Below are 23,341 nucleotides of genomic sequence, written 5' to 3' on the forward strand. Positions count from 1 at the left end.
AACCAACAGTCCAGGAGTTGCAGCAGCTGTCCTCTTCAGGCTCTTCGGTTCCATCGTCCAGTGGTCGTCTCTGCCTTCCAAGCCAAGAGACTCGCCTTTTATTCAGTTCTCTCCCATTCATTCCAGCCTAGCTGTCACTCACCCAGCAGGGTGGCTGTCCTTGCCAGTCAGCCAGCCAATCGCCACAGAGTGCATTTGGGTATCCTAGAAAACTAAGCACAGGGAGTTTCGGACACCTCCCTCACTTCCTGCACACCCCAGACACTCGGGCACCAGAGGCGGTCTTCACTCCTGAAGCCCACCAAAGGCAAACTAACAAGGAGACTAAACCTGGTTTGGTGCACAGAGAAAAACATGGCTCCCGCGGTTTAACGTTACCGGAGCTACGAATAGTTCGCGGTCGGGAAAAATCATGGTAGTTCGTTGTAAAACCACTGCCACCAGCCATTCTGAGAGGAAAGGGTAGCATTTGACTGCTACAGGAGTATCTAGACACGGGATACTAAGTAACCCCTCCAGCACTCTATTGTAAGATAGGGTGTGCTGGGTCTAGGAATTTAAAAGACTAGTAAAGTCAATTTCACTTTACTTACTCTTGGAAACAGTAGTTTATCCCAGAGAAGGTAGTTAAACCTTGGGAAAGCCTAAAAAGGTTTCCCTGTGTCACTGCACGGAGGGTGCTGTGTGACACATTTGCAAAAGATGATGCCTATGGAGTTGGTTAGACTCCATAACCAAGAACACCGAGGTAAAACACATATCAAAATACATGAGTGGGGAAAAAGGGTCACACTCTCTCCAGGTAGAAAAATGAAGTCCTCAAAATCCAGCAAAGTTGCTGGGGGTCTCTAAGGTGAAGGGAATTCGCATATTTTTGAGAATTCTCCTTAACAGTAAGCCTGACTGCTCTGCCACACTACCAAGGTCCTGATCTAGTACAGACTGATACTAAGAGTTGGGGATCTACAAATGCTTACTAAAGTTTTACTGCCAGTAGGAGTTTAGGAAAACTCCCCTAACACCTGTCAGTAAAAAGATTTTGTAGACCTTGCTAAGCTCACTCTCGTGCCCCTCCATTGTCCCTTAATGAGCAGAAATGGTGTTCCGTTGTTTTATCAAAATGAAATACTCTGCTGCAATTCACTTCGATGGTGTAGTAATTGATACATGATTACGTAGGTATAAAGGTGGAGGGAGGATGGGCACCCTCAATTATGAATTTAAAATAAAGGGGAACCAAATAATTAGTTGTAATTGCACCGAAGCGAATTACAATACAATAATTCACTTTAAACACTCGAACTGCAAAAATATGCTGAAAGCACAAGACTGTCCCTTCTGTGGTCAGAAGTGTGGGTTGAAGCAAACATTAACTGCCTGCAACAGAATCTCAACATGCCTTCAGATGTGATGAAGGTGGTGATTCCAGAAATCATGATTTAGGGAATACCTGATGATAAAAGTGCACATCTAACGTAAACTACACCATTTTCCTCCAAATAATGCTCAACGTTGCTGCTACAGTCGACAAGAGGCCAGCATCCAACTCCATATTTGTATGCCAGCTTCACAGTCCTCATACACACATGCGTAAATCCCCTGAGTCCTTGTGTAATGTCTGTAAAGTGGTCTTGTATAATGCACCCCTTCCATTTCGTTAACCTTGTTGCATGTGGCTCTACATAAAAAAAAAAAAGGGGCAGGGGGCTTTGGGATGAAGGGTGGCGTATACTTCGCTGTGGATGCAAAACTTCTGAGAACCAAACTTGCTGATGCACTGCACAACAGGATAACGTGCAAACCAAAATATGATGATATGATAGTTTATTTATGTGTTTCAAAGCGCTTCAAGGCGAGGGAACAAGGGAAAATACAACCACATTCTTACAGGCCATGAACAGTAAGGATGTGAAATTAACTATCGTACTCTGCCTGACGACATTTCAGATAGTGCAAGAGCTAAGACATAGAGCTAAGACATAGATAAGGGAGGGGGAGAGTGGGAAGGAAATGGAAACTGACAGGCGACTACCGTACTAGGCCTCACAACATTTCTGGTAGAGCCAGAGAAAAACAAAAGGTGAGGGAGAGGTATGCAGAAAGGGAGGGGAGTAACAAAACAAGCGACTATCATACTAGGCCTGACGACATTTCAGATAGTGCTGGAGAGGAAAAAAACAGTAATAGGAGGGTGGAGGAAACAGATGAGGTTGCTATCATATTAGGTCCAGGGACAATTCTGATAGAGTAAGTGCATAGAAGAAAGTAAGGGGAGGAGATAGGAAAAGGGAGAAGGGAAAGGAGGAGATAAGCGAGTAAGCAGTTAAAAAGATTGGAGAAGCAAGAGTGGAGAGCGACTACAATGTTGCAAGCCAGGATACAAGATGAAGATGGGAACAGCATGATTCAAGGCCATCATGAGTACAAGATGCAAAGGAAGTCCAGCATGAGAGTTGAGAAAGAGTGACGCACCGTGAATGAAGTCCATGAAAGTCAAATCCAGCATTGGCCACAAGACGCTGATGGTGAAGTAAGGCACCAGGTGGGCGGGGCTTAGGCCAGGTGACCTAGATCCACTTGCACCTGCTCCCCATCTGCAAAGGAAAAAGCATAAAGAAATACTCCCTTATGCACTGGCCTGTCGCACCAGGAACTTGGGTCTGCCACAGCAAGCACAAAGTACCCACAAGATGGAATAACTGCTACACAAGGGCAACAGCCTACTACTCACATTCATACAAACAAAACATAGCCTCCTTATGTCCTGGCCTGCCACACCAGGAACTTTGGTCTGTCACCGCTGAGCACAACCCCGCTCAACTTCAGAGTAACAAACTGAAATCCTGTCACGCCGCATCCACCTACTAAATGCCCTGAGAACACAACCATGACACTGCATGCACCACAACCAAAAGCTCAACCACATTTCTCTGAAAAACAGCAGGAACAAAGAAAATTAACATGGATCACACTAAAGCACAAAAACCACTGCAAGGGAGAAGCTACGTCGCATCACACAAACACAGGAGACTGTTGAGACCGTTGTATCTGAAGTACAACTAAGTGTTCAGTAAAACAATTCAACTGAGGCAGTACAAGACCCACTCTTAGTATAAGGCTGTACCACCTGAGTTCAGGCTAGCGTAGACTGAGCAGCCAGGCTTATCTTGGGAGGGAGAGAGGGCAGTAGAATCAGTACAAATGGCGTTTTAATACAAGTGGTCCAAAGAACCACTGAAACGCTATGTATTGTGAACATAAATGGTTTATTTAAATGCAAGTAGGCCCAGATAAATCTTGGGGGGCGGGGGGCAGTAGGGGGGAGAATAAGTACTATCCCATTATATATAACCATAATTATTAAAACGCAACACTGCACATAGCAAAGCATATAATCTTATTTGAAACAATTAACAGGACTTCTAGGGAAGTCAAAACCAATAGTTACTTTTAGATTACTTTCAGTAATGCCCATCAGTTGTACTGTGACGCTCAGCAAGAAATCATATAGTCATTTTCAACTGGACAATATACTTTTCTAATCTAGTGAAACACAGATTCTAGGAACAGCAGAAGTTATTCTAGGGGAGTTGGACCTTGCTTGGGGTGTAATATTCAATTAGTTGCTTTTCATTTCTCGGACTAAGGGAAGCAATACCTCTAACTTATTTTAGGTTAACAGTTCTACTTGAGGGAAGTACAACCTATATACACTTTTTACAGGGGCTATAAGCAACTTAAAGGCAGGTGTAAACCTAAGACTCTTGTCTGTCTACAACAGACCAGGGAAAGCAAAACCCAATGTCACACTTCATGAATGACTCAAAGTTGTTCCAGGTAAGTAAAACCTAATGCAGACTTATTCTGTGTAGGCCAACAGCAGTCCGGGGAAGCAAGACCCAGTTGTGGACACTTGTACATTTATCCTAACGGGAGTAATAAAGTGAAACCAACAGCATTACTGTTGGGGAAGAGGCACAACCAATTCAAAGGTGAGGTAAATATATACTTTTCGGAATAGTGCAACGCACATTCAAGGTAAGTAAGAACGGTTTACTCTCAGTTACCAACAAACTTCTTTTACAAGTATGTAACTTTTTAAAACACGTATTCTTTTATAGGCAAAAGACCCAATCCTTTAAAAGTCTTCCCCTTATTCTTGGAGCATGAGTGTTTTCCGTGTTAGAAGGGGGGTCACTTGGGTCTAGTGTCAGTGTCAGGATAGGTTCTTTAGCATAAGAGTTTCTAAGGAAGACTGTTCAAACGGGTGAGTGTTTTACTTTAGAGTTAGTTGAGGGTCCAGGAAATGGAAGTCGACCACTGGCCTGCTGTGTAACTGGAGCCTGCTGTAGCGCTTCCTCAATAGACCTGGGGACTCCGAAAACGACAACCCAGAGCCTGTTGAGACTCACTATACTCGAGAAAACATGCATTTTGAGCCATCCCTCGCTGTTTAGCATCACATTCCTACATGCACAAAAAGGCTGTCACCAAATCCTAACACACCTCCAAATGGCAGACAAACTCCATGTCACTAATGTGCCCCGTGTGTCATAACTCCTCACAACTGTGCTAGAACGCCCTACAACTACACCAACACCTGCTCCTACAACAAAATAATAAAGCACCTCACAAGTGCATCCACTCCACCACGTTAAAAGCCACCCTTAAACCTACAAGGCTGAATTCTAAATGAGGAAGCAACCATCCTATTGGGGAGATGTTGATCGGGCAGCAACACCCCACCTCCCCTTCTCCACAATGAAACCCCTGAATTATCACCAAATCCCATACCAAATGGAACATTAAAATACATGTTCATGGTCTACCATTGCAACCACATAGCACCACTCCCATACTTCACACAACATCAACGCTGTTACTCGTATATAACATTTCAAAAATACGTTCTCTTCAAACGCTAAAATATGCAAATCTTGGTGCACTAATTACACCCTACCCAATGCATATTTTAACATCAGACTCTTCAACTCCACTCTTCTTGGTGCACCACTTGCACTATAACCTATAACCTATGATCACACCGCACTTGTATTGAAATCACTGCGTGAACACACTTAATGCTTCAGACATCACATTGTATATCAATTTACACAACATATCAGCTAAAAACCTTGATGCAATGATACACTATCAAATTTCATCTTCTATTCACTTTTTAAAAATGGCCATCAGAGCAAATTCTCCAGTCATTTGCAGCATAAATAAACCTTACACAGCATTATTAAACTTAAATTACCCCTTTAAATAGATCTCATGCTGTGCTATTCCCGAGATAAAAAAAAAACGTTGTCCAAGCCGAGACGTTCATTAATATTGTCTGAACAAGTTTGTATTCCACTGAATCGCTTGTTGGGCGCTGCAGTGCACAAAACATGCTGCTGCAGTGAATAAATGAACAAACTCTGTAGAGAATTAACTAGTACAGTACCGTTATTAGAGGAGTTTTCCTAGATCACTCGAGGTAAGACTTCATTTATTTTTATTTAATTCTTATAAAGCGCTAACTTTGCCCGTAAGCCTCAGAGCGCTGCAATATAACAAACAAATGAACATAAAATGGACTGAGAAATAGCAGGCATGAAACGGGTCAATTAAATTACAATCCTTAAGTTTGTGTTGGATGACCTTTTTTCCCAGCTCATTAGCAGTGTCAGCCATTCGGGGAACGCTCCTTGATTTGGACTCTTGGAATCTAAGGGCCATAGTTCTAATACAACTTTCTCCGATTTTAGATTTGTAGCCAAGACAGCACTTTGTTTTGCAGTGCTTCTCTTGGTTCCGGTTTATGACCCTATTTCTACAGTCCAGTTAGTTCCTTTAAAACAGGGTCCGTGATCTCAGGCATTGAGGATTTCCTAATACATAAGTCCCTTGTTAGGGAGAATTCTTAGACATGTGCCAATTCCCTCTACTTTAGAGACCCCAAGCAACTTTGATGGATTTTGAGGGCTTGATTTTCTAACCTGGAGAGAGTGAGAGCCTTTTTCCCACTCTCTTATGTATGTTTAAAATGATTTCTGAATTCTGTTTCTTTTTGTTATGGAGTCCGACAAACTCCAATCATCTTTTACATTGTGGCACACAGCACCTTTTTTAGTGCAGTGACACAGGGAAGTCTCTGAGATTTCCCCAAGGTTTAAACACCTTCTCTGGGATAAACTACTGTTTCCCAGAGCAGTAAAGTGAAATTGACTTTGCTTACATTTGTAACTTTCTAGACCCAGCACACCCTATCTTAGAATAGGGTGCTGGAGGGGTTACCTAGTTTCCCCTTTTTGTATAACTTCTCATGTAACGTTTTTATGTTGCCCTTTCCTCACTGAATGGCTGGTAGCAGTGGTTTCGTTTTTACTACCGTGGGGTGCATTTACCGCAGGTTGCGTTCGCAGCTGCAGTAAAGCACCCAAGGGTGCCATTTTTGATAAAATGGCACCAATCTTCTTTTTTTGCCATTTCTTTGTGGAAAGGACATTCTGAGATTTACTGTGCGCTCCAAACCAGGTTTGGTCCCTTTGCTCGTTTTGTCTTTGGCGAGATTCACGAGTGAAGTCCGCCTCTGGATCCATGGTGTCTGGGGTAGGCAGGAAGTAAGGGAGGTGCCCAAAACGCCCTGTGCTTAGTCTCCTAGGAGACCCAAATGCACTCTGTGATTGGCCTGCTGACTGTCCGGCAAGGACAGCCACCCTTCTCGGTCACTGACAGCTAGGCTGGAATGAAAGGGAGAGAACTGTATAAAAGGCGTCTTTTGGCTTGGAAGGCAGAGTCGACCACTGGACGAAGGAACCGAAGAAGAACTTGAAGAGGACGCCTGCTGCAACTCTTGGACTGTTGGTTTGCCCGGCGAAGCCCTGCTGCTGTGCTGAAACAACAAGTTTGCATGAACAGAGAAGCCCCTTCTCAGAGCTGGTTGAATTTCCACAGAGTTGCTGCTGGAAACTGTAGAGCCAGGGAGAGGAACACCAGTTTGTGTGCGTTGCTTTTGAGTTGGCCAAGCGCTCCAGGAAGATTCCCAGGAAGCAGGGCTGAACCAGCCTGAGTCACTTCAACAGAGTGCGGGACCCCAGAAGCAAGGAAAGTCCATCTCCGCAACCAGGAACATAGTGTTGCAATTTGTGGTAGACGCGAGGAGCTGAAACACTGAACAGCCACTAAAAGTGAAGTTTGCCGGTTGCAGGTTTTGACCGTCCCAGTGCAGTGCAGGAGTCCCCTGACATCCTCCCTCTTGTCCCTACGACTGAGGCCCAGGAACAGTAAGGTCTGCAGATCTGCACAGGAACAGGAGCCATCTGCTGCATCTTTTCATCATTTTAAAGATACTGTACCAAGTCTAAGAACTTACCTCTTGCTGTAGAGTTGCTTGCATCTTCTACTACTCACACGTCTAACAGCTTGTGGCCCTACATTGATTAATTTTTTCTTCAAAGACTTCTGAAACATAGTGCAAAGACTTTTCTACTTGCCTTCAAAGAAGTGTTTCAGCCCATATAGACTATTGCCTATTGACTTTGGCTTAGCCTGTTTTAACTGAATGACTCTTATTGGGATCTGAAAGTATTTGCCTGCTCAAGAAATTTGTGGTATCTTGTTTTGCTCTAATAATCTTTCCCTTTTGACTTACTAATTCTGAATGCCAACAGTAATACATTAATGTCAACAGCACCATAACAATTGAAGTCACCTGTGGGTGTAGGTCTCCGCTGTACGCCATCCCAAATGGGTATTTACTGATTCTGAACGTAAGAGTATATTTTTGAAGTGTATTTGTGTGGTGTTTGCAGTGCTCCCTTCTGAAGAAGGCTTATATTAACTGACTGGTAAATAAATTAATAATTGTTTTATCAAGAAACCCTGTGTGTATGTTTTTGCTTGAATACTTGTCATTGTAACTCCCCTACAGCTCACATTGACCCCTCTTGAGATAAGCCTGGCTACTCGTCCACACTACCAACCTGTCTAGTACAGACTTATACCAAAGGTTGGCTTGCTATTGCCAGGAGGTCAGGGTTGTTTTAGTGCACCCTAAGGGTACTGCAAACAATCTTGCCTAACATCCCTACTCAATGAGGGGTGGAACAGTTTGTACATAGGCTTCTTGGATTCCGCAGATGGGAGTCTACGGTCCCTTCACAGGTAAGAGTGATGGAATCATGCAAAGCGACTTTACAAGGGACAGGGCACTGGAGTACTTCATTGGTGCCCAGGGTGTTGGTAGCATGAGTCAAATCAGTCTGGCATTTTGCATCCGCCTTGTTGGGCACTATCTGTATAATACAGTTATCTGTTTGACATGCTTTATCCAACCCAGTTAGCTGCGAAATTGTGTTGTGGAAGGATTCCACCCACACCTGAACTCCATAACGATTTCACATTTTGCTAAGTCACTTATAATTCTCTCCTCCTGCCAGTTACCGATGGCATTTGGTCCTTCTACACCCAAATTAGGGTTAGGGCAGACTTCATCAATGACATCGTCCAAGCTTTTGCAGGAGGGGTGCATAGCATCATGAATTACAGAGGTAAGTCGGGGTTGAATTTTGAGAGGGTTATCCGATTTAAAGATCTCAAAGGATCCAATAATGTTTCTTTGTTCCCTGTTGGACATGCAATCCTTTTTCGCATCTTGACTAGTGGTCGAAAAAGCTAAGAGTTGGCAGAGAACATCAGGCTTTATTTTCTTTTTCTCGTTTTTTAGATGCTGTCTTTTCTGGATACTTTTAGCCTGAATATCAAGCAGTTGGCAATCAACTGGCGTTGGGGGTGGAGGGAGGGTAACTGTCCCAACCCATGGCGATTGTAAAGGGGAACCAACTATATTACCTTACCGGTTTAGAAGCCTCCGTGGCTAGACTTGCCAAGGGTGGAACACAAGTCTATTAATATCTGTGCAATTTTGTGCACTCGTGCTCTGGTAATGGGCCTTTCTTATGCGGGGGATAAGTGTAAAAACACAAACAGGGATGTGAAAGGGTTAATACGAAGAGATTGAGCCAGGAGGAGTTGTCCAGCACCACCAGGTATCATGGCAATAAAAGGGTAAAAGGCTGAAAACAGGGAGGTGGTCCTTAGGGGGATTGATGGACCGCTCATTCAAGGAGTAGAAAATGTTATAGCAGATGTAAAAGGTCCTTTGTTCTAATTCCGGTGTGTTCGTTGGCGGGGATCAGCTGTGGTGGAAGAAGTTTGTTACGAGTGGGCATATTGATTATCAAAGGCCGATACAGTTGAGAAGTCTGGTTAAATTGAAGTAGTTTTAAAAGTTTAATCACCCACGTTTGGCTGGATGTTCAGAAAAGGAACAGTATGCTGTTGCGCTAGGAGAGCGATTGTGTTATTATGAAGGTGAAGCCTGCTGCGTAATATCAAAAGGGAGCCGGCGCTGAAGATTGCAGGGCTCGTTTCACGGCCCCGGTCTATGAATACGCTGAGGGGGCGGTGTTGGAGCCAACATGTTAGACGCTGCCGCTTGGGAACAGCTGAGGGGGCTGTCATTCCCCTCGGCAGCCGCTCCTCTATCAGCTGGAGAGGGGTGGGCCATTCCCCAAGGCCGCTGCTAGCGTTTGGAATACAAATCGGGAAACTGTCAAGACTAGTTTCCTACACAGAAGGCTAGGGAGATCGAGAGAGAGACGGAAGAACAGGATCCGTCAGTAGTAGACTCCTGTTTTACAAAGAGAAGCGTGTTACATCAGTGATACGAATTGAAGCAAGATAAGCCGGTATACGTCCTGAAGTAGCCGAAAGCACAGGAAGAATAAAGGGGAAAACAACTAGTGTAAAGCCAATCCGACATTCGATAACTACACCGGGGCGTGCACAATAAATGTTGTGAGGATAAGATTAGAGGCCCAGAAAGAGAACCGTAGAATTAAGGGGCAAAGCTGTGAAGAGACCAACCCAAGAACAAAAGACTGTAACATTTAAGACATTATTATATGAGCATTTTTCCCTATACCAAAGTGAGAGGCACTCTATTGATTATGGACTGTGTTCCCCAATACCGAAAGTGAGACTAGCACAAGGAGCTTACCTGGTGAATTTTGGTGGTTTGTTGGAGTTAATAGAAAAGAAAAGAAAACCTATTAGTTGAAACAATCAGTGTGTTGTCTTTTATCCCACCATGAAATTGTGACAGGGGATCAAAAAGAAAACTGACTGATTGCAAGTGTGGCTAAAGTGAGCCACCAGAAATCCCCAAACACCACAAGTGCAGCCAACCCCAATCCCAGCTTCAGGTATAGGGACTTTGCTGTACCCCGTAGTGTATCCCTTACCCCACATGACGTGCCGCCAGAAGACATGACTCCCCATAAGCTGGTGAGGAGTCAATCTCCAGACTCTACCACCATATACTGTAATGGACTACCGAGCCCACCAGCAGCCCCTGCCATTGCCTAACCACATCTCCCAGTCCAGGGCTCTGACTAAGTTTACTCACAGCAGTCGGGAATCCGAGAGCTCTTGGCAGCAGCAGTCAGTCACACAGCAGTCTCATGCAGGTTCATTTAGAGGAAGGGGCCTACCGCTGTCAAGCAGCACCGCCTAGCGACTACTTCTGACAGCCTGAGTTGGTCATGGTGCAAACTATCCCTTGGCATGCAGGTCCCCAACTCTTAGCATATGTCTGTACTACTCAAGGAACCTTGGTAGATTGGCAGAGCAGTTAAGCTGATCATAGGAGGAAGATGTGAGCTGTAGGTAAGTACACTGAACCCAGTAAATGCAACAGTCCAAGAAACACGTACACAAAATGTTGTATTAAAATATATATTTATCATATTTATGAAAGGGAGGTGGATAAATACTTAGTTCAATTAACCAACCCACACAGGAATTCTTAATACTTTTCAAACGGCATTGCTTCACTGATAGTTGCTTGCGGTTACAATTGTTAGTTTGACAGTAATGGAAGTTATACCGTATTATTGCTACTAAAGCGCACTTGCGTTAAGACAAAGATATATACAGTAATTGTATTTGGTTAGCAAAACCACACACTATGGTCTTTTGGGAAGGAAAAGGATTGGCTAATCATACAGTAGCGGAGCGTAACGTTCTCAATACCCATTTAAGACTAATGCTTTTAAAGTCTGATCCCTATCTATATGAAAATTTAGTGTAGGAGTGTATTAAAAGTCTTAGGAAGTAGCAGAATAGCAAAAGGTACACTAGATACTTTCAGTCTCTAGGAGAAGATTACTTGAAGGTAACACAAGGGGAACCCTGCAAAAGGACACCCTAAAGGGACACAAGCTTGGGTCAGAGGTAGGGTGGACACCTTCATGCACAACAGTCACGATGGAGAGACTTCTCGGTTCATGGTAAGTTATACCTTTCTCCCCACAGTACCTTAGGTTAGAAGAAATGCTTGTAGCTGGATTCTCCTCTGTGCAGCAGCGACGGACCCGGTCTCCTGATTCCTCTGTCTGGCGACGAAAGGAAAGACTCTGAATGGGATGTCTCAGCAGCAGTCTCGAGAGAGAGGGAGAGAGAGAGAGAGAGAGAGAGAGAGAGAGAGAGAGAGAGAGAACCCTTGTCATGGATTTCTTCAATTTACATGGTCGTTCTGCGGTTTCGGTGCCCCTCTCTCTGCACCAACAACAGAGGGTATTCGCCCGGTCAATCCTGGTGAGGGGACTTGGATAAGTCTGATCGTACCTCTCTGGAGCTTCCCAAAGTTCTGGACGGATTCAGTGTTGCACTGCAAATGGGTCAGAGGTCTCCTGGTATTCACGGTCTGCAGCTCTGGAGAGCCACAGCACCTCGGGAGATGGTATAATTTGTATTTTGTCTCAGGGATGTTTGGTCCCACCAGCCAAAGGGAAGGAGTCCTCTTCGGACCTTCTCTCTCTTGAGTAGAAATCTGGTCAGGAAAGCAGTGGTTGCTTCACAGAGATTGGAAGGGTCTGCAGGCATCTGGTCGTCTTCAGATTTTGTTACTTCTGTTCCAGTGGTCGACTTGCCTTTCACCTCAGGAACCTCACCTTTTTTCTTTAGTTTTCCCCCACACACTCTTCTGCAAACTACTTTTTCCAGAAAGGGTCGGGTGGCTGTGTGCTGCAAAAGTTAAAAGGGCGATCTGGAGGAAAATAGACTCCATAGTAAAGATGAAATGCAAAGAAAAGTTAAAGTCGGAGCTAATAAGAATGAATGGGGGGGCGGGGAGCCTCCCTCATTAAGGATAGAAGGAAAAAGGTCCAGAAGTCTAGCATAAAGTGCTGGCGGGGGTGGGGAGGTCTCACTACGAGAGGGGAAGAAGCATAAAAATGATCTCCGCAGCAAACATCACCATGAGCTCAGTTCCTACGAAGCTGCGGCACGCACTACATTACAGTAAGAATGTGTGTTGCTGGAGTTAACCAGATCACACATTCTATATTCCATTCATCATTCTCACTGCAGCACCTAACTCACAAGCAAACAGGATACCACAATAACCATTGGTGTTGAAGAGTGCAGGCGGACATAGTAGAGTCTTGAGTGCTGGTATGATTCTGTGTGGTTTATGGTGATCTGAGCTATGTTTCACCTGGAGAGGAGATCCTGCTGTGAGACCATGTTACCCACTGGTGTGCTGGGGTGGGGCTAAAGATACAAATTGGAGCATTGCTCTTCCTGTTTCCAGATCGCTGCCATGAGTGACTCATTCAGGTTCCTCTTCTTCGTCAATCACGTCTTTAAATATCCTCTCCCTTCTCTTTCCCATGTAGTATAGGGACTAGTCATTTTTGCTTTGTACATATTGTATATTTCAGGTTACCACGGTAACACAACATCAGACTTCTTAAATAGCTTAAGCTGGTAAAAACATTTTAACGGAGTGAGTTATGTGAACCAAATCTTTAAGTACTTCATCAACATGCATTGTACTGAATGAAGCACTAATTTATGTTTTTTTTTTAAATTCACTGCCAAAACGGTGCATCAAGAATGGCAAATCCATTTCTGCCATAAAATGAGACCAAGCATACCACTGCTTGGCACTAGCTGTATGCAGGCCTGCAAAAAAATATATACTCAAGTTTTATGAAGTTATTCTATATTGAGTTGAAAGCTACGATTGGTGTATGTATTGTAAAGGCTGTTCTATCCAGCAGCACCAGCTGTGGCTGTTCCTCTGTTCAGGAGTCCACTCCTCTCCTTGAGATGAGAGGCCTTTTATTACCCATAATCGCAAGTCTTTATCGAGATCTTCCAACAGAAGAGTTCCAGTTTACATTGGAGACATTGGAATGGATGACTCTCAGAACCTTTTGGATCCTTTCACAAAATCCCCGGACTCACTTTGTGCTTGATGGGCACTGCATCATTTGCCTTATGGTTAAGGGATACACCATACACAAATGAATGCAATACATACATTTACACTACTTTTTAAAACGGACTGAATCAAAACAATTTAAAGGATATTTAATTTGCGTTCATCATTTGATTCCATACATTATCATGCGATAAGAGGTCAACATGTTTAAAAAAAAAACTAGTAAACAATTGTTTTCTTGCAGGTGACGGATTTTCACATATCCGTGTTTCACCCTTGATGTGACAAAATCTACATAGTCTATCATTACTTGCAATTTCCATGCACATACCTGAGACTAGTAACACATTTAATCTTAGCCTTAAAAACGTAGCTCTAAAAGCCTGAGATGGGTATTTGCACAGATACTGCGGTGAAACATTAAAAGCTGATATTCCACAATCCTTTCTCTATTAATTATCCAATTCATATAGTTTTGTTTCACTTTAGTTGGGAGCATGGTGGGTCTTCCATCGAATAGCCTGTCCCAACATCATTTTACATTTGTCTACCCAACAGTTCAATACTTTGCAGGTATCCAGTCCAGCTGCCTATGCAACAACATAAATAACTAATGCTTTGTTGGGCATAATCATTTTGCATAGGGCTGCAATACCTGCCAATTAATACGGGCTTGAATGGAAACCAGGCCTAATACATGTCTGATCGCATTTATCGGTACACCCATTGGGATATAATGTTCTTCTTGAAATAATGTAAGATCCTCATTGCTCTCTGGTTGGTACCAGCAGTTACTTTAAGATACTTAAGTTACATATGATAGCTCAGTAGGAATACATCTGGCTCCCATCACCAGGCAGGGGCTCCCAACTGCCTGAGGTTAGAACCTTTACTACAAGCATTGCCTCACTCGCACCATAACATTCTATCTTGCATCACCAGACTTCCACAACCATCCTAAGCACTATATAACACAAATCCCTTCCTTCCTGATCTCATCACATCTTAACAAAGCACATCACAGCACATCTCCTTTCTTCACACACTGCATACACCAACACACACTCTGACTCGTGAGATATCATAGCTCACCAACTTGCACACAATCCCACAGTGCGCCTTTTTTCTTCTTTTTTTTTTTTCTTTTTACGAAAGGCGCAACTCTGAAACAATCATACGGAAGGCACTCCATAGGGATTCCTCGACCATGGCCCAGTTCAAACCATCCCCTATGTTTGTGCCCAATAAGTAATCCTTGGAAGAATCTTCAAATGACGTTTCAACAGTGTAAGGATTGAACATTCACCAAAAACGCTTCAACAACCTTAATTGAAAAACAATCTCAAGTGAACAGAGGCGCCTCTAGCCTGGGCAATTTTACTTGTGTGAATTCTGCTTATTTGTGCTGTTGTGGACCATAATTCCTAAATATCTGTTACCTTTTTCTATCTTTACATGGTCCAGCCTAAAATTCAACATGCAATCTTTTATGCGTGATTGGGGCTTTGGTTTTGTTATAGACACATTTGTTTTGTGCACATTTATTGACAAGTCCAAATTGTTTAAGAAGTTATGCACCGCCTCCAGACCTTGATGGCGCTAAAATCACAAAGAACAAGGTTGTCCGCATATGCCATATACTGGAGCTGGAAAAGACCCACCTGCAGGGGATTGGTGCAGATATTAATACAAGTTTCAACCAATGTCGTGTATACAAAAATGTTGCTGAAACGCAACCTGCGACTGGTCTTAATCCATCTACTAACAGTCCATTGTTGGTCCAGTCTGATGCGTATACCAGTCTGTGTAGAGCAATTAAAATATTCAAAGGATGTGTAGGGCATTTGCTTTTTTTGTCCACCTCTTTTCCTACAGCCTACCTACGTTCACACAATCAAAGGTCTGGGCCAGATCCAGGAAGACCATATACAAGTCAGTGCCCTGTTTCTTGACTTGATCCGACAGCAACTTCAATAAAAACCATTGGAAGGTCCCACCTCCTTCCTAAAACCAGCATGATACATGTCCAGCAGGTTTTCGTTCTTTGCCCAAAACTCCAATTCCTTTAACGTTGAGAAAATGTTACTGCTGGCGTCTATCAGGCAGTAGTTCTATCACCCTTTTTAAATACTGAACTGTTGGCACCAACCCATGAATGGGGAATTACTCTTGTCCGAAACAATGTTATGAAATGGTACAAACAAACTTTAGCACAGAAAACCGGATCAGATTTGAAAGCACAGTTGATAAACCGTCTGGCCCTGGGGCCCTTGACAGCTCACACTTTATGCAATTCAAAATATCCTTCTACTAGGATCAGCCCCCACCTACCCGAAATAATCCACTGCAATAGTGTCATTCTCACTGTGGTGCCATGTTGCACGCTCTGAAACACTTGTCTACAAGCGCGATAGGAATAAAAGATCAATATAAAACAGTGGTCTACCCAAGCCACTTCTGCAATGGTATTTGCTTGTAAAGATGTGTACCAGGTTATTTGATCAAAATCCACTATCTTGTTTTGTTGATACAGTCCTCAACATTGATTCAGAATCCCATTGAGTCAGCACACATGTATGACTTTAGCAAAACAATCGTGCCTTAACAGCACACATCAGGGTCTGAAGAGTTGACCTCAAATTAGAGAGCAATTCTCTCTTCCTTTCTTGTTGGTACTGCTTTGTCAAACACATGTAAATGATCCTCTCCCAAGCCCAGGACCGTCTGCATGGTGAGGTTCCGAACTTCTCAAAATGGCGAGACTATAGGCACATAATTCAATGTATTTAAGTCACAGTCCTCGTGCAGCAATAAAGAGGCCACACTCATAATAAAACTATACAACTGCCCCATATTGTGGCTGCATTCCTTTCACAAACTTCCAAAGGTACTCTCCCCAAAATGATCTCTTTGATGAAAATAAGGGCTAATAAATTGATCACTAATATCATTAGTAATGACCTGCATCTCGGCACACAACTGAATAACTCCTTAGAAACAAAGATGTAGTCCTGTGTTGAGGTCTGCTGCATTAGTCTACGTGTACATTTTAGAGGGGAGTTGCCTAAGATGCACCTGTTCAGAATCTGTAGATACCATCTCATTCTTTTAGGATAAACAGGCCTCACTTTCTTAATATTCGTCCCACCTTCTTACGAGGGGCAGACGGAGTTAATACCATGATGCATCAAGGCACTCGCTATTTAGATCACCTACCATAAATGTGTTGACCACCGTTCAAATCAGTTAAAATTGTTAAAGCCTCTACAGTGCTTCTTGCAGTGTGAATGAAAATGCAAGATTTGCAAGGCTATCCTTCTGACCAATTTGGGCATTCACACCACATAGAGCATAGCTATCCATCAGAGGCATATCTTCCAACCATGTTTCTTGAAAGCAAATCGTGTCATACTCCGTGCCACAAACCTAATGACCCATAGTGTTCCAGAAGCCACCTCAAGGGCAGACTTGACCAATCTGCTGTATTGGGGCTTGATGCAGGGACCTCACAATTGAGGACCAGTCAACCCTATGTACTCTAGGATGGACTATGCTATTCCCCACCGTGTTAATGCACAACACACATGGCATTTAAATCATGGGGTAAACTAATCTTCAAAGGGGGCCTTACAGTGGCATCTCCAGATTTTGCAACCTATCATTTGACACCATGTTCCCCATCCCCGTAATTGGTCTTGGTCTTTTAAACCCTTGGTAGCCCAACAGGTGTAACATATGAGCTTCATCTAACACCACTCTACTTATCAGATTTGAGACAAGATGCAACCTAGTTCAATCAAGTTGTTCGATGAAGCTGCTGGTCATCTACAGACTCCAACTGCAAAGTGCCTGAGATCCTTATAAGCCTTAATCTAGCGACCTCATTAAACATTGACAAAACATGCTGACTGTTTAAAGGTGAACTCTCCTTGTCCCGGAATATCCTTTCAATATACACTGTGTAATACAGCTACTACCCTCTGGTCTGACCGGTTAAATTAATTTAGAGAGGGCCTCTGCCAGCTAACGGATTGATTTGGGACCCCAAAACCTTCAGCCCTCAAATTTGACCCCCCCATGTGTATTAGTGCTGGCAACAATTTCTTTTTTAAATTGCAAACCAGAAGTTATTGGGATGATACTTTATTAAGCTATGTCCTGTCCGGCAAAGACCAGTATGTTATCTTTATTTCTTTTAAAAAAGAACGTCCTCCAATTCCATTCCTAAAAAAATAAGTTGTTAAATAATGCATAATTACCATATTGATACTGTAAAACACTGCATCATCTCCATGCTTTACAGTAAAGCAAGGATAGTGTATCTAAATCTCACTGTCAAAACTATTTCATTTTGTTGGGGAAGATGCATCGTATTAACGAGTGAACACTTTTGAAAATGTACATGATCACACGTGCCTTTTGATGGGGAAACCTAGTTCTTTAACTTGCTGGTTGCATACTGATCCCATCTTTCTTGACATTCTATCTTATCACCCTGTTGCTTTATACCAGCTACCCTGAAAGCGAGATGACCGCAAAACTACAATATTGCCCCAGTTTGCCCAGTTCTCTGCCTGCTACGCCACCCACTCTGCGTAGTATCTTACTTTCTTTTCTCTTACATAATGAATGCAGAAAGCTAACTAGATGTTTATGCAAAGTAGTTGTTTGGACAATTTTTCTAAAGTCCTACCAAGACTGCATAAACATACCCGAGGCAGTACAAGGCTGTACCAGCTGGGAATGTGAGATCATGGACTGTGAGAAACCTGAAGGTGTCTCACCCGCTAGTCCCCGGAGATCTGTCATCCTGGTGGCCAGGCCACAGCTATCGCTATTGGATCCATTTCCTGGGGGCATACCAGTGGGGGAGGATCACCTGGATGGGGTGGGTCTTCGGGGAGTGGAAGTGGAACACAGACGGGTGAGACGCAGTACCCCTTTTCTTTCTAATCCCCTTTTCCTCATCCTACCCCTGTATGATACTTGGGAGCTCTACACACCACCCCCTTTCTGACATGGAACACTTTCATACACAAAGACCACGACTAACACCAGAGCCGTTTACCTGACATGTCCCAACACAAGGGTCAGGCACAGTTGGGCAATTGAGAACTACGCACAACTGATAGCCCTTTCCCTTCCCCACAGGGATAAAAGGCAGAGCACGAGAGCACACTTTAAGCAAAGCTGAACGCACAAGGAAACGGCTATACCAGACAGATCAAACGGAGGAAAAAGGTCTCGAGACCTGAAGGGACGACTAAGAGGAACTGCCTTGTCCTCCTCAGATCAGACCCGCAAAGCCTCCGAAAGGGAAATTATAAGACTGGAAGACCAGCTGGCTTGTGGTGTGACTGGTGTCGACTGTATACTGGGCCCCTCCTGCGCTGATAGCCCAAGCAGGGATAAGTGCTTGCCGCTGTGGTGCCGTCCTTGATTCCAGAGACAAACTCCAACAGGTCAGCGCAGCCCGTAAATTGGAGAAGACGATCGTAAAACCGAACTGTGCCGGGCCAAAGGTTTCAGCTGGCAACCCTGTTGAACAAAGATGTGTGATTGAACCTAGAAAACGTTCAGAAGCAGTGGTCAGGTGTCATGGGGTGCTCATTCGAAGGACTCTGACTGAAGCCTTTGTGGGTCATGTTTTTTATTTTTTTTATTTAAACTAGAACAACCAAGAGGCCTTAAGAGAGGCCTGTGCCAGTGGTCCTACAAGTGTCGAGCAAAACCCCTCGTACACTGGAAGTCTTTGACACATTGGAGAAAACTGATTGAACTGTGAAACTGGCTAATCTGAACCCGACGGTGATGCCTGCGTATTGAGGGGAAACAGTGATGTACCCGTGAACATTGTGACGGCAAGCGTGAACCCGGCTGAGGGATGTCCACAATGGATAGTTGTTTAAAAAGACATTGGGCTTCATTACGAGTCAGGCAGTCCGGAAATAACGGTGGCGGTAAACCCGCCGCCACCGTTGTTTCCGGATCGCCTGATCTCGAGTCCTGCAGGCGGAGGTGTCATTCCCGCCAGGTCTGACCTGGATGGTTTAACACCGCCCACCTGCAGTCAGACGTGGAAACACCGGCACCATCACGAGATGGTGCCGGTCTTTCCATGGTCCCCATTCCCATTGAGTCCCATGGGACTCAGTGGGAATGGGGATTTACCGAATTCCGCCGCCGGAATTCCCAGGTCACTGGGGTTGTAATGCCCCGGTAATTCCAGGAATCAGAGGCGGAATGATAATTCGAGTGTGGCGGTAACCAAGCCGGAAAAACCGACAGGTTAACGCCGGACTCGTAATGAGGCCCACTGTGACTTTTGAATGATACGTTTTTTGAAAGGCCGTGGTGAACCCGATTGAGGGAGGAACAATCAGAGCCCAGCTGAGGGCATCCAAAGAGGCAAAGAGCAATTGCCCAACGTGAAAGATTATCAAAGGAACTTTTGTTTATGGTACAGCAGGCCTTCTAAGGCAAGAGACTTTGCAGGAAAGAGACTTTGCCCCAGAAGGTACTGGCATCATTCAAAGGAACTGTAACATTGCGCAACTCATTCAGTGAACACTTCTTTTCTTGTGAACATTATCCCACACTACTTTATAACTTTAGTTGTAAGGAGTGGCAATAGTTTTTATTTTTAGTATAGGCCCGTTTTTGAAAAGACTCCACTAAGACTGCCTTATTATTTGATGGTCGTAGCTTGCTCCTAGCTTAGATTTAGCGTTATATTGGGTGTTTTTCTCGCTCCTTTATACAGTTTAATAAACACTCTTGAACTCTGATCACTTGTGTCCCTTTATTGTTGCCACTATCCTTGCAGGACAGAGCTGCCAGGCTCATCTAAGGAGGGTGAGGGCTGTAGCTTGATACAAAGAAATTGTAGCATACATATGGTTCACAGAAACACTGAAAAAAATGGAGGGTTTGTACATGTAGACACGATAATTATTATAACATCATTTAAACGCAATCTTACACACCAAGGTCTAACCTTATTTAGAGAAGTGAAGGTGAGTCAAACCTAAAGTTATACATGGAGGATAGTATAGTATTCTTGGGGAATAAGACCAGGTGTGATCTACTTTTAGAATAACATCAGTATTTCAAGGGTAGTTGATCCTGTCAGTCATGCAGTGACACTGTTATGAACTCTCATGATAAAACCAACCCTGTTACAAATATACTCCTTGCAACATTTGTAAATCAACTCTCTCACACTTTTTTTTTCTCCTTTTAAGTGCCTAGATACTTCTGGGTTTTTGTGCGCTATATAAGTACCAAATAAATAAAACAAATAAAAAAAAACAATCAACCTGCCATGTTGCCAGGCCTAGTACGGTAGCTCATTGTTCTGTATGTGCTTTTCCATCTCCTTCTCCCCCACGGTGTGTCATGCATTTGCACTATCTGACAAGAGGTTAGGCATAGTACGGTAGTTTGATTGTAAGCTCCCCGGACCCCACCCCTTCTCTCATTCCTTCCTATCTTGCACTTTCACTAGTTGAAATGCCTCTGACCCAGTATGCTGGTTATTTTTGGTAAAATCATTCGGAATCTTCAATGCCTAGTCCCTTGTTCCCTTCCCGCCTTAAACGCTTTGAAGCACAATACAGTTGCACTCCAGTCAGATTGGGTACCCTAATCTAGAATCTCCCTGCTCTACTTACAGGTGAGGTCCAGGACCAGAACGCCACACCTACCCTTAATACGGTAGATTAGAGCTACATCTTTATTTAACCAGGTCACTAACTCTACACCCCCCCCCCACACACAGAATAACGGATTGCACTTTTCTTTTCTTTTTCTTTTCACCCACATTACATTGATGTGCATATATCTTACTGTGGGATATTTGAAAGCAAACGGATTGGTTATACAGCAGAGTTTGAATATATGTTGTTGTTGTGCTATCAACTGTACCCAAAAGGGCAGGTGGGTGTGTATAGGGCAGGTCTTTGTGGAGGAAGACCACACTTTCATAAAGCAGCAAAAAGGGCATTCCCCTTCTTGACTACTCTAAAAAGAAGCTTGAATGGTAGCAGCAAACCTGCTGAACTAAAACGCGAGTATCGCATCTACGCTTCACTGCTGCAATTGACAATGAGAAATGTCTAGGTTAATAGTAGTAGGGGTGGCCTTATGAGATTGAACTTCAAATCTGCTAATCAGATGAAAGGGATGTTTTCGTGGCTGAGGGGCATCCTCTGGAGATGCCACTTTAAGGGAGTGCTATCCTGGGAGGATAGCTCAGCGGCAACGTGCTCGTCTTGGAAGCAAGACGACACGAAGCAACACAGGTTCGATCCCCGGGTCCACGCTTAGACACCTCTGGGTATTTAAGCGCGTTATAAATACGCAACTAAGAAAAAAAACAATTAACGCAACAACAAAAAAATATTCTTGTAACAGCGCCTCGATGCCCATGGGCTCTGTGTGCTTTTAAAATGCAAAATAAATAGCATTGGCTCACAATTGCCATGTTTGAGTTCCGCCTGTGCATAATGCTCTGCAGGGCATTAGGAACACTGCATGTTTTTGTGTTGGCAAAGAATTTACGTATATTTAGATTTAAAGCAAATGAGAAAATTGGTGTTTTTATTTGGTCTTTTTTTCTTCCCCCTCTGAAAAATACCAGTGGCCAGGCTCCCTCACCTATTGACGTGCCTGCACTGGTAATGTTTACTATCTGGCCGTAGCATAGAAGACCTAATTTGTGTTTCAGACCTGTTGGCGACACAGGGACCTGTCATGTGGGCTAAATGTCTCGAATTCTTGTCACCAATTTATTTTCTAACAAACCCTGTTGGTTGCAAAAGTTCGAAGTTGCCCCAAAGAGCTCGGCACCTGTGCAACATAGGGTTGGGGATGCAGGGGGGAGTGGGGGTTGGGAGGTCTGAGATGGCTCCCAGCCTGCCATCAACATATAGGAGAAAGTCTTGTGTTTTTTAATCTTGTATCTCAATGAAAGGTTCATGCCTTCCAAAACCCATGTTGCTACATTTGGTGCAATGAGTGGCATCCAAAGGCAACCCCCTGAAAATCCTCTTCCAATTCCCGGATTCTTGATGTTTGCGCATGCGCTGTACTTTGTATGTATCTGAGAGAGACTAATAGACTGGCGGTAGTAGAATGAGTGTCAAAATGAGTTGCATGCAGAGGAGTGTGTGTGTGTGTGTGTGTGTGTGGGAAGGTGGCCTGTTTTCTTGTTGTGCCTTGGTCGCCTAATCTTGTTTGATATGAGATATATCTGTCTGAACACAGTTTGTAGTAAATAAGCTTGGGTGCCTTTTTACATGTCACTGATGTTCTAACTGCAGCGCCACTGAGCCGTGCATTGTGTTGGGGGTGAGAAGTGTGGCTGACTCCACCATATGCAACAACTGACCCAGCCTACTACATAAGCAATCACTCACATAGCAACTACAAGATTACCATCCTGCTTGCAACTGTACGGTACTATGCCTTTTTATGCTGGTTCCCATTGGAATAGTTTAACCAACTCCTTTGCAGTTCTATGGTTCATTCCCCCTGTTCTTACTTCTGTACCAGTTATCAAATATACATTTACTGGATATAGTATTCGTTTTGGAAACCGCACGGACTGCAGAAAGTGTGGCATGACTACTTTTCCTGTTTTTGCATTTTCTTAGAGCCGGAGACCAAGAAGGGTAAGAAAGGAGGTGGAAAAACAAAGGAAGCCGAGCCACCGGCCATATATGAAGACCCTCCTGAAAAACTGACTTCTACCATTGGGGAGAAGTACAACCTGAAAATAAGCTCCTGGAATGTGGATGGTCTGCGGGCCTGGGTTAAAAAGAGTGGCCTAGACGTATGTACCATATCTCCTAACATTGAACATTTGTGTGTATCATGGTCGGCTATGCGGAGAGGTTCACTTTGCAGCATGTGCCTTCATTGTCTAAAATTGTTCACCCTCTGGTTGGTTCAAGAGCTTGGTCTTGCCAATTTCTTGAGTTGTGAATCCTTGGTTTTAATAATAAGTCATGTTTACTTTGCCTGGTGGAAAGAGGCACACATTACCAATGTATTAAA

The 23,341-nt window shown here is 43.8% G+C and overlaps 1 protein-coding gene across 2 annotated transcripts in view; it reads left to right on the plus strand.

Annotated features, from left to right (window-relative positions):
* The window catches only part of APEX1 (apurinic/apyrimidinic endodeoxyribonuclease 1), a 132,094-nt gene that overhangs the window by 55,855 nt on the left and 52,898 nt on the right, over positions 1-23,341 (plus strand). For both annotated transcript variants that reach the window (XM_069609466.1, XM_069609467.1), the window contains exon 3: positions 22,939-23,117. In XM_069609466.1, coding sequence (XP_069465567.1) covers positions 22,939-23,117 — 179 coding nt within the window. The remainder of the gene's footprint in view (positions 1-22,938; positions 23,118-23,341) is intronic.

This window comes from Ambystoma mexicanum, chromosome 8 (genome assembly GCF_040938575.1).
Source record: "Ambystoma mexicanum isolate Mex_15411 chromosome 8, UKY_AmexF1_1, whole genome shotgun sequence".
In the NCBI taxonomy this organism is placed as follows: Eukaryota; Metazoa; Chordata; class Amphibia; order Caudata; family Ambystomatidae; genus Ambystoma; species Ambystoma mexicanum.